At 46.4% G+C, this 12,602-nt stretch overlaps 1 protein-coding gene across 36 annotated transcripts in view; it reads right to left on the reverse strand.

The window, feature by feature from the left end:
• LOC134009783 (receptor-type tyrosine-protein phosphatase delta-like) overlaps window positions 1–12,602 on the reverse strand; it is a 209,177-nt gene that overhangs the window by 19,021 nt on the left and 177,554 nt on the right. For 14 of the 36 annotated variants that reach the window (XM_062449460.1, XM_062449449.1, XM_062449448.1 and 11 more), the window contains 6 exons: window positions 10,482–10,691; window positions 9,352–9,512; window positions 7,523–7,537; window positions 6,014–6,126; window positions 3,529–3,570; window positions 2,848–2,945 (listed from right to left, as the gene is read on the reverse strand). In XM_062449460.1, the coding sequence (XP_062305444.1) occupies window positions 2,848–2,945; window positions 3,529–3,570; window positions 6,014–6,126; window positions 7,523–7,537; window positions 9,352–9,512; window positions 10,482–10,691 (639 nt within the window). The remainder of the gene's footprint in view (window positions 1–2,847; window positions 2,946–3,528; window positions 3,571–6,013; window positions 6,127–7,522; window positions 7,538–9,351; window positions 9,513–10,481; window positions 10,692–12,602) is intronic. The other 22 variants (XM_062449458.1, XM_062449467.1, XM_062449466.1 and 19 more) reach the window with 5 other exon arrangements.

The raw sequence follows: 12,602 nt of genomic DNA on the forward strand, positions 1-12,602 counted from the left end.
GACAAGAGCTGTTAAATTTAGGCTCGCAAGCCCACTGCCACATTCCAACACCATCATTCCATTGGTTTCCATGAATATACAGCCATATGTATCTGGTGATGCATGCTTGCATGCATGAATACCAGTCACAGGGTATCTGAAAGGGAGAACATGTTTTCATCGTTTTCCGACCGACACATACAGTTCTGTATTTTACTGTCTTTTCAAATGCTGTCTAACCACGGTCATCTGATGTTACTGAAGTTAATTTTAATACCGTGACAATGAATTACACTTTTGAAGTAGAATGTGTCAATTGAATACCGTCGATAATTATGAGTTAGTTCCAACGATATGAGGCTCTTTTGATATATAATAGTTTTAAATTAAGCTCTGTGTTATTGTGTAACAATAGCACCTGAAATAAGCTTTGAGTTTGTTCTGTGTGTGTAACTAGAGTGCTTGATCTTTGAAAGTAATGATATGCATGGTACTCGTTCCAACTTCCAATATTCAAAGATATTTTGGTTTGAAATGTAAGATAGCTTGACAAATGATGACGGAAGTATACTTATTACATCCAAAAATGATTGTGCTAATTGAAGCACCTTTTCAGTGGGGTAAATGGTTGACCTTAAGTCTTATTCTTCACATAGCATTCTATAAAAAAATGTTTTCAGTTCTGTGTCTTTTAAAAATTGAATGCTGATAGTTGTCTGCCTGCAAGCAACTAATTCGTTGACAATTTTCAAATTACAGTTTGCAGAGAACCATACAATTGGTGAAAATTGGTCTTGTAAGCCGTGAAAAGCAAGAAAAAGGAAAGGAGACAGAAACCAAGAGAGGGAAAGATAGAATACTGACCCACTGGCACCAACAAAGCATCTTGAAGCGTGTTGACTTTCAAGCTAACCTTGGTCTCTTAAACAAGTCAGAGTTGATAATGCTCGCCAGTGTCATTAGCAGGAATTTGGAGAACCAGCAATCCCTTCAATGTAGAGCACCCTACCAGAAACTGAGCTATAAAGTACGTAGGACATGTGTAAAAAGGATCATATTTGAAAGACAGGGCTCCATTTTTCATGTCAGTGGAAGTATCAGGTTTCTATTGTTTAACGATCCAAGCCTCAAATGTTTATATCACTGATATTATGAGTTGAATTACAGTCACTTTCAATAACACGTTCAGGGGAAAAAGCCACAATGCCAAAGTGACCAAAGTTTTGAAGTACCCAAAAAGCAATATGAACAGTAGGCTGCTCTAAAACTAAGTTATTTAGTTGTGGAATTATTGTATTTTTCAAATTTTGAAACCTGGTTAGAGGTCATCGCCTGAATGACCCAAGAATAACATACAATTCCTAAGCACGCAGACATGTTTTTGTTATTTAAAGTGTTCCATTTGTTTCTGGTTTTTATCAATTTAAAGTCTAGGAACTAATCTCTCTAGGTAGGTCTTTATCTTCAGAAATCACGATGCAGGAGCAGAAAGAGGTGCGACGCCGCAGTATTTGATCAAAACGTGTTGAAACAGTGGGGAACAACATGCTCATGGGGGGGAAAAATGCTTGTTTCATTGTGCTGGCAAAATTACTTTCCAATTCTCATGAAAAACCTTGCCTCGGAATTAGAATTCAATGTACTAAAGCTGCCATAATGGAAGGGCAGCCTGGCAGCCGGCCACATTGTGACCTCACGGTTTGGAGCGACGGCAGAGCCTGCAGAGAGAAGGAGGCTGAGAGACTGGGAGCGAGAGAGGGTGACCGCAGCTCTGTCACACTCAACGCCCCTGAAAGGACCTCTCTCTGGCACAATACTCCGGGCTCCGCCGACGTTCAGCAGACGCAGTTCCATCTATTTAGATTTACTCCCATTGTGTTCCTCGCCGAATCCATCTACCGTCGGAGAGAGAGCAGTTGCGGTTCAAAAAAAGAGAGGGCGGGGGCTTGGGGGAGGGGGGGGGTGAGGGCGAGTGTCGTATTTATTGGGTTCTGCAGGTATTTAATTCCACGTTGTGGAGTGACTGAGGAGAGCAATGAGTGAGATGGGGGAGTGGGGGAAAAAACCTGGCGACAATAACTTTACTTTGGCCCCTGCCACTCAAAATCAATCAATCAAGTCGGGCAGGCTTCCTTCATAGCTCGCTTGCTGATCAAATCACAGGAATGGGATTATGTCTTCACTACTGCACCAGTGACTACCCCCGCCCCCTCCCTCCCTCCCACATTCCGGTTAAAGACACTCCGCCAGCGCATCCCTGCTGATGCCTCGGCTTGCCTGGGCTAATGAGATTACGGCGCGTCGGTGAGATGGCGACCTTTTACCGAACGGCCACGTAAATGGCAAATTGATTGCCGTTCAGAGATACCGATGCGGTTGTGTTCCCTCCGTCAGCCCACTGTGACTGGATAAATGTTTCGTTTTCACTTTTCCCGGCCAGATTGGAGGATCGGGCATGTGACTGGTGGAACAGGTTCTCCATGGGAAGAGATTATGATTTGCCTTTGTGTTTGTGACTTTTTTTCATGATTTTTATATTTTTTCATTTCCTCCAATGCCAGCTGGTAGTCAACATGGGCTAGGGCTGGGCTGCGGTACTCTTGACATGGGCGCGACACGTTTGTAATGACGGGATTAAAGGTTCCTGGAAAATATCATTACAAGGATGTGCTCGAGGATTTACACATATCTGTACGATAATGACCAACTCGGGTCACCCAGAGGCCAGACTCTGGTCTCTTTTCTCATGCACCTACAGTGCCAAGGGTGGTACTCTGACTAACATGCATATGATTGTGACTTTATTGATGATCTTTCAAAACGTAATCAAATTACTACCACGGTACATCATGGCTGATTGGTCATTACCTCGTATTCCTGGGAGAACTTGAGGTTGTCATTTGCTTTCAACCGCTCCAGGTGATCTGCAAGGTCCATGATGGGGATAGGTGGGTGGCTGGTCATGCCTGTCAATCACACAGACGAGAAGTCAGTTACTGAGGGTGAAGTGGGGGTACAGTCTCCGAGCCACAAGCCAGAAGTGAATCATTAGAAAGCTGCATGTGTGCAACAAGGGAATGGAGAAGTGGGTCGTTTGTTAGGCTCGATTGGTCACTCAAAGCAGTGGGCATGCTCATAGAGGATACATGGACGAGGAAGCCAATGAGAGGATCATCGAGCACACTTCCCCCCTCTCTACCTCCCTATTGTGAGAGAGAGAATGTTATTGACACAGAAAGCAGCGGCGAAAGTTAGCGTGGCGAAGGACACATACAAAGACAAAGAAATACATGAGGAAACCAATCCAAACAAACAAACAAACAAACAAACAGTTAAGCCAGATGTTGACGCCTGCTTTGAGTGATGACATGTTACTAGGCGGTGTCATTTCAAACTCCGCCCTCCTGTGATGTCATGACAAACACCACATGGATTAGATGGGGTGGGACGGAACCACAAGGCTGAGCAGAAAAAAAGAGGAAAGAGGGAAATAAAATAAAATTAAAAAAGAGAAGGTTATGGCAAATGCATTAAACAAGACCAACTAACTTGACGAATGGAGGTTACTGGGGTAACCAGGCGCACCTGGACCTGTGAAGGAAACGGCGATGTAAATAAAAATAAATCGCAGACGTTGTAGCAATGTGATGACTAATTTTTTCTTTCTTCTTTTTTTTCAAAACAATTGGGAAGTGGACAGTTGGGTAGGGTGACAAGGAACTACAGTTATTGACTGAACGACTAAATGATCATTGCACAGTCACATATATCAGTTAGTAAGACACATCCACATGCTAAAAAACTAGCAGGACGCCATGCTGGTTGGAGTTCTACAGGTAGGGGAAGCTACGGACACTCGACACAGTATGGACAGCATGGACAACCCAAAGACACCTCGAGTAAGAGGCAACAACACAGGCCTGTCTGGTATTCGTATCAGTCCGAAACGCCAACCTCGCACAGGATACACATGCATAGTGCGCAGTGTAAAGTTCCTCCTTGGTCAGGAAGTTTGTTTGACTTTGACAAGGTAGACTGGGGTGGTGGTGGTGATGGTGGTGGTGGTGGGGGGGGGGGGGTCTGGGTGTGCAAAGGGCACTACCTCAACAGGCAAAGTGTGTTCCCTGTGAGGAGTGTTGAGGTCATTTAGGTGCGGTACGACATCAGAGGCGGGGGTTTGAGTGGGTCTGTATCCACACTGAGGAACGTCTTGTGAAAAAAAAAAAAAAAAAAGTGTCTGCTCAGGACACGATGTTGGCCACGGGGGTGCTTGACAACGGTGTCCACAAAGTGCTCCCACCATGTTTCAGATAGCTGGGCTTTTATAATAGCGGTATCCGTGGGCTGGTGTTTTCGCCACTTTCGTCGGGGAGACGCGCATCTCTCCGGCACGCCTGTGGTCTTTCATCTGCACCGATAACACAAGTGGGCATTAGCTAATGGAAAAAGCGGGGCTGTTCTCTCTCTCTGTCTCTCTCTGTCTCTCTCTCTCACTCTCTCTCTCTCTCTCTCTCTCTCTCTCTCTCTCTCTCTCTCTCTCTCTCTCTCTCTCTCTCTCCCCCGCTCTCTCACGTCTCCCAGAGATGGGCTGGAGTGTTTCTATCGGGCCTGCCACTCAAGACCCATTTCCAGCAGCGGTGACAATGAAACGGCGCTCTCGCCACACGGCACTTCGCGAACATCAAGCGTCCTCAAGATGCAAATGTGCACTGAGGAGCAACGAGGTGAGAAGGAGCGAGGGAGGGAGCGGGCGGGCGAGGCTGGGCAGGAGGGGGGGCTAATGTAGCACCTCACTGCGATGTTCACGTGGGGAATGTCAGAAAGGAGACAACGATTTTTGGTCCTTTTTACTGCAAGTCGAGAGGGGCAGAGAGACCCTCTCGAAAGGTGTTTGAGCCAAAGGAGGGGGGATGTGTGGAGCTAATCAAGATGGCTGGAGAGGATTCAGATATGGGGGTGTGTGCCTGAGATCTGACCGCGCTTTCTACTCTAAATGAAAATGGAAAGGGGGGGGGGGGGGGGGGCTAATACCCCATCTGCCAAGTTGGAATTGTCAGTAATGGCTCTAATGTCATTGAAGTTTTCATAAATATGCAATTTTTTCACACAAAAAAATCCCCATATGGAGATAATGGATTCTCCTTTCATACTAACTGAACTGAGAAATATGGCTTTGATATTACAACATTATTGGCAGTCCCTGAACACTTGTCCCTATGCAGTGAGTGCCATAAGAACTCAGGCACAATTCAAGCATGTCTGTTTCGGAATTGCCTCTGCGAGAGACAGACAAAAGGAACTGGGACTCCTATCTTTTCCCTCTTCAAAAAAAGGGGGTTCGAGTAACGTCATAGGCGTGACCCCCTAAGAGGTCAAGCGGTTATGTTCACAGGCTGTCACCGGCCTTCCTGTCCTGTACCACACAGAATGTGGCATGCCTCCGCAATACTTCTCATAGTCTTGAGACCTGTCACCTGACTGCTGCCCGTGACTTCCCTGTGTACCAATGTCATCCAGCGTTGACTAGCATCGCTCCGAGTCAGCATGACAGCTTCTCCACGACCCAAGTGACCCAGGTGTTCCCGGCGGGGCTAACTGCTGTTGTGTGGAAGTATCAGGCCTGTCTGTCCCTGTCCTCCCTACTGCTGTCTCTCCAGAGAGGGACTTTGACCCTGTGTCCCTTCTCGGCCACCTGTCTAGAATGTATCCAGTCTATTGACCACTGGCCATGGCAATTCTCACTGGTCCTCTGGATGTTGCTAGCGTTTAGCTTTGACTTTCAATGAAGCTGTTCGTGACTAAGCTTGTGATTGAAGGAGTGACCTTGTCATGCATCACACGGGTTAAAACAACGGAATAATGCAACGACGTCAGCTCCTAGCCTTCATTAGCGTCGCACGAAGTACCACGCTTGGTACCACGCCTCGAATACCCCTCGTCGCGATGCTATCACAACGCTGAGAAGGGCAGGGATGAGCTTTGCCATGATAAGAGAGCAAGGTTTTTCGGAGTTGGTTGTGTCGAGAGTCCTTACCGGGCGTCTGGAAGTTGAGGCGTCGGAGCTCCACAGGGTCTGTGAGGTTGTGGGACGGCATCTCCTTGTTGTTGGGCAGACTTCCTTTCCTGGCTTCGGACTCTGCCCTTTTCCTGTAGGAAACAAAACAAAACAAGGAATGGAATGTGATGTTCACACGAGTGTTTCAGACCATTTCGACTATGTACAGTCTTGTACCATATCCGTTTGTGGTTATTAACACAGACACTATTCATACACAGATACACGGAACTGATGAATCAGAGAATGTCAAATATGCCCCTGCAGTCGACAACCTGAGAATGAAGGATTCCCTTGTAGAAGGAATGATGCATATGTATCTGGGATAGGAAGATGACATAACAGCAAAACCACAAGCTAGAGCTAGAATCAATACCGTCATGTCTCAATAATCAACAAATACATCTATCCAACGTAAGATGAATCTGTCTGCTGTTATTACTGACAACCTTGCGGTCCTAATCTACAGACAAACCATTTGACCTTTTATCTCTTTCTTCATTCAGTGCTAGCCAGAAAGGATGGAGAACGCTATTAACATTGGCGCTGTATGGATTGCAATAATACTTCGGCAATAATGATCGGCTGTGGGAGATAATGATAAGATGCTCTGTGAGAAAAACAGCTGATATAGGTCATGGCGGGTCAGTAACAGAAATGCTATGTAAGGTCACATTGCATACATTTAAAAGCCCAGGCGTGTGGAAAAATCATGCAGACACATGCAATGGGTGTGTGTTCTACAAGATTACACCCAGAAAAACTAAGAAGAAAAACTAGTATTGGCTCGAAAAGACTATGCGGTTTGATGTTTCACATAAACAAATGCCACTTTACTGCGGAGTGGCATTTAACAAAAGCCACATTTTCTACTTCCTGGCCTATGTAGACGTGCATCTGTGTGTACTACATCTGTGTAGGTAAAGGCTTAGTGTGGGAAAGGGTGTATAGAGACGGGTTTTGAGGGGGAAAAAGAGAACTGAATAAGCGTTCAGCATATGACGTGTGGGAGCAGAGGCGAGGGAAGCTGGGTAGGAACACTGTGCATTCAGAGTTACAGTACCGGTGCTTGCTTCCCCGGCCCGAGTGCACATTTGGTTGTGATGTCATACTGTTGAAGAAATAGATCTATTGGTGGGCATACTGGCTGATCTGATAGTCATGCCAAACAGCATTTGGGAAGAATCTAATATTATCAGAGGGAGAATATGAGAAAACAGGCATTTGAGTGCAGGTTTGGGCAAAAAATAAAAAGTTGGGTTATGTTGAGTTGAGTTTTTGTGACCAAAACATATGAAAACACTTGAAAACTGGTGGACCGTCCTGAAAAATGCATGCGAATGTCCTCCTTAATATCAGTCACTGTGGGCTGGTGTGTAAGCTACAGGGAAGCGCAAAAGGGTGTCTGACTGGGAAGGGTATGGTGAGGAGGGGGTTGAGATGGGAAACATGGTTTTATCTTTGTCTGTCTTCCTCTATACTGCTTACCTGTCCGGTTTGCTGCTCCATTGGTAAGCAAGGAAAAAACAAAACGTGACAGAAAGTTAGACGGCAAGACCCCAAAACCTGTGACGATCCAAGGAACTGCATCTTCCCATGGAGAAAATTGAAGCTATTACGCATCAATTTATCCCTTAATGTGCTGTTTCCTGTGTAATAACTCGAAACACACATCGTGCTATAACCAAGTCCAGTGATTCCAATCATGTCTCAATTTCACTTGGCGTCTTAGATTAGTGACGCTTTACCTCAGACACTACACTTAATTATGCTGTGTCGGGCTCCGGTTGGGTTGTATATAGAAAAATTCCGTCCTAGAAGCATCCAAGATTAATGTTTTTTTCGGTTTCATTGCACACAGTTACAAGTGATTACTTCTTGTTCAAGCTTGGCATTAATCTTTAACACTTTAGATTGGTGTGTCCATACCTGTGTGTAAGAAAATAATACGTTTTGCATCAATGCAACAACTTAGGTGAGAACTTGACACGTCTGGGAAAGGCTTCCAGAGAGCAGGTTGACTTCCAAAGATAAAAACGTGTGTATACGGTAAGTATGAAATACTGTCTTTTTTTGTATTAGATTATGACTTAAATCCATCTTCATATCTGGAAAAGGAGGGACCTTGACTTTGAACTCGTATTAACATAAAATGCTCATGACCTATAACGGTTGGAGCGTGACGTGCTGTGGTCAATTTATACAGTTCATCAGTGATGTGGTGTAGTTATTATCTTGCCTCTTCCCACTTTTACCACGGTAACATCACCGTTGTCCTTTGTTCCCCACCCGACGAAGACAAAATTGATCTTGACAAGGGAAATATCTCCCTTGTCATGCACTGGAAAGTTCCAACACACCGGTGACATTGACTTGATAATTGTTGTTTAAATCTGTTGGGCACAAACACAAGCTGAGAGTGAAGGTGCTTCTTTGAGGGCCCTCAGGTAGTCTACTTGTTTTTAGGCATCCCTGGATATATGCCTGCTCCAAGACATTACTCATCCAGGGACAGAAAAGGAAAAAACTGACCATGCAAGTTGACATTTCAGAACGTTCTGGATTGGGGGGTCTCGACGATAACTTAGCCGATTAGCACAAAGGCATTTTACACCTCCACAACAGTTACAGGTACAGACGACAGATACAGTTAATGTGAAAATATGGCCTTTATAAACCAGTGATCTTTGGAGTCGGTGTGCCTTTGCCAATGTAGCTCTAGGACTGTCGCCAAGTCCGTTTTCAAACCGATGCAGTGCTTTTCATTCTCAATGCGTCTGCTCGTGTACCAAGGCTATTTTTCCATTTTTCAGTGGAGAGTGGGAGGACATGAAGGCAAACCAAATCTGCGAGTCCTCGTAAAGCACCGGGGCAACGAGAGGTCACATCTCTCTCCGGTGAGGAGGCAGGGGAGGGGTGGGACGGCAGCGGAGGGGCCCCAGGGGCCACTCCAAAGCCACACACACACATGCAGTGACACGCAGCAGATAGTCTGAGCGCCGCTCCACCTACGCTTGACTGATGAGTGGTGACAGAGAGCGGCCATCTTCTGCTGGGTGTGTGTGTGTGTGGGGGGGGGGGGGGGGGGGAGAGTGTGTGTGTGTGTGTGTGAATGTGCGTGAGTGGTAAATCCGGGTATGATTTTCAGAGGTTTGTAACGTGGGGATGGAGTGTGTGAGCGTGTCTGTGTGAAGTACAGGCAATTTATAACACTGTTGTTTGTGTGCATCTGGGAGGGCGAGTTTGTGTCACTGTTTGCAATTCTAATATGGCACATGCGTAGGTGGAAGTATGTTTGTGTGTGTTTCTGTCCTTACCTCTTGTACAGGAGGATGGCAATGACGATGCAAATTATGAAGACAACCGCGAGCACAGGGCCCACCACCCAGATAAGACCCTCCTCCTCATCAATAATTGGCTGAGGGTCGATGTCAGCTGACACAACAGGATCAGAGTAGGGGCTGGTGGCATACATTGTCTGAGGAAACACAAAGGGCAGCAAAAATTCAATTACAATCACTTCCTTTCGCAATTTTGGAGTGTGGGGGCGTGATTACTTTTCTAAAGTTATTGTGTCAATGTTAATTTTCAAATTGACCCATCGGAACGATAGGCACCATCGTAATATCTCTCATTTGGGGCCCCTGATTAAGTTCCCTCACATCATTCTGAGGCGAGCGAGATAAAGAACTGGGCTTTGGAGCACAAAAAAGCCAATCTGTGCTGTGCTGGGCAAATTGGAGATTTCAAACCGCCCGTCATTATCGTTTCTCCTTCTACCTGGAGCTAGTCCTGCCAACGAAAGTTCGGGACTGTGCTAAAACCCCCCAGCTCATCAAATCCATCACTCAACAGCGTTCAGTGAGCTAATCACCCCACTTTCTCCTTTGGTCCAGGCACACACACACTCGCTAGCTGCTGCACTGGAGATAAGGCTAGTCCGCACGTTGCCTGCAATTAAAGAGGAGAGCGGTTATCGAGGTATTCCTGCGATTGGCTGGGCCTCTAGGGGGTTTCCCTCGCATAGAAGCAGGGGCTAGGTCCTCCATGCAGTCTCCGCCTCAGCCTTCACATACAGACTCAAAGTAACACATCTGGCCAAGCGGCCAAGCCCCCTGCCAAGGCACAGTGGATTTTAGTCTTTGACGGTTAACTTGAGGCTTTTAGCACGGGGTAAGGGATGCCTCGTAGGGAAATACCAAGAGGGAAGTTTGATTCTGAGCTGAATTCCTTGGATGACTACGATATCTGTCAGACAGACAGAGAGAGAGAGAGAGAGAGAGAGAGAGAGAGAGAGAGAGAGAGAGAGAGAGAGAGAGGGAGAAGGAGAGAAAGAGAGAGAGAGAGAGAGAGAGAGAGAGAGAGAGAGAGAGAGAGAGAGAGAGAGAGAGAGAGAGAGAGAGAGAGAGAGAGAGAGAGAGAGAAAGAGAGAGAGTGATACACTTACATTTTCAGACATCTCGAGGATGGCAAGCACAAAGAAGATGTACTCCTGGCCGTTCAGGAGCTGCTTGTTTTCAAAGTCACCATAGATCTTGGTGTCTCCCAGGGTAAACTCTGTGGGAAGGTCTTTAAAGTATGCGGCGATGTAGGCCTTTGGGTCGGTTTGCCGGCGGAATCGAAGACCGCGGCTTGTCCTGTTAATCTCTTTCAGCAGCTGAAGTGAAAAGAGAGGACATAGACAGTCGATAAAAAACAGCACAATCAAACAATTTGTGACAAATAACACACACACTCACGCAGACATCTACTCACACACTAAATTGTTGTTACATTTCTCCTGATTACAAAAGCGTCAAGTACAGACAGGGAAATCAAGGGAACGGAACTGCAAACATCATGAATTTATGTTTTCTGCTTAGTGCAGCAGAGACTGTAGTATTACACAAATGATGTCCTATGGTCTCTTTCAGAAACTGTTACGTTAAAGCAGTATGAAGATAAAAGATTCCCATTCCTCCATTGAAAACAAAAACAGTGTCCACATAAATTAGCCTATCTTAATTCATCTAAACACTGCCACTAAATCAGGTTACAATCGCTATTTCTCTGAAAACACTGAAATGAAAGGTAATTTCTTTCAAACAGTTGCAAAAAACAAATAAAATAAAGATGCCGAAAGAAGCTCATCGTTGTACTGATTGTTCATTCTGCAGTCCATACAGAGGGACACACATCACCGTCCTAGATGTTGTGGGCATCTAGGAAGTGAGCATCACTTAAGATCCCCCCCAGATGATAGCGTGTCCCAGAGGGATGTGTGGTGTCCTAACAGCACAGTAGCAGCCTCAACACCTCAGCAACAGGGCTTGCTGCTTTCCACCAGCTCTGTCTCACGTCTCTGCACAAACGGGGGCTAAGACGACGCATTTACACATTAGCGAGACAAGGGAACCTGACGTGAATGGGAAGGAGGTCACGCGTCGACAAAGGGAGAAGGAATTGTTCCCACGCTATACATGATATATATATTACATTCGTTGGCATACAGTCGCTGACATGCGTCTTGAAAGTATGTCTGGACTATGATTATATTCATAAAGGCTGCTATAGATGATCTTTTTGACCTTGGATTGTTGTTGATTTGTTGTCTGATGTGCTTTTGATGTGTGTCTACTGTGTATATGTTCTGTGTTGTACCCCAAATTGCCTCTTGGGGGACATTAACGTTTTCAAAGTCTAAATACAGAATGACCGTATGGAAACATACAGTCCAGCTGTCATCAAGGAAGTGAAATCTCAGCACGGGTGTCTGGTTCAGGGCTGGCTCTATGTGCGCGAGTATACATTGCAAACATGATATGGGGCTAAATATACTGTTCAACACATTTGGCAAGATAACAGGGCTTCTTGAAAAGCATCCAATCCAAACAGAAATGAAGACGTATGGCGTGGCGTATAGGGTACGATGTATTTGAGATTGAAATGAAACCCAATCTCCACGCCATCCAAGTCGGTCTGATTTATGCAGGGTTTTCAACTTCCCACGAGTGCACATCAGATCAGTGTAAGTGAAGCTGGCTACTTGTCTGGCGTCAAACGTCATATCTCTCAAGTGTGTGCGCGGCTGTGAAGTGTGTATGTGTGTGTGTGTGTGAGCGTGTGCGCATGCTTTGGCTCTGGGGGCCGGTGCTCCGGCCCGATAATGTCTTCAATCATCTCTACCTGTCAGCACGGCTAAATCCAGCCGCCCTTGGGAAAGTTGTGAAAAGGTGAGCGCCGATATTGACAAACAAATACATTCCGACGGAGGGCGACTTTCAGGATGAACGGTCAGGGCAGGAGGACGACGGGCGCGGGCGGCGGCCACCCCTGGGCCGACACGTCTCAGGCGTAAGCCGGAGCCTGCCCTGCCGACGCTGGGGGGGTCCGTCAGCGAGCCCGGAGGCGCGTGCCTCTGCCCCAGCCACGGCGCAAGACGGGCGCCCACGTCCTATTCGGATGGAGAGAGATTTCGATCCCACCCGCAGTCTCTCTCCCTTGGCACTCCCCGGCGAGCACACGGCACACGAAAAAAGCTTGGCGTGATCTAGGCTCGGCCGATTCAAAACAAGTTGTCGAGAGCTCC

This window comes from Osmerus eperlanus, chromosome 23 (genome assembly GCF_963692335.1).
Source record: "Osmerus eperlanus chromosome 23, fOsmEpe2.1, whole genome shotgun sequence".
Classification (NCBI taxonomy): Eukaryota; Metazoa; Chordata; class Actinopteri; order Osmeriformes; family Osmeridae; genus Osmerus; species Osmerus eperlanus.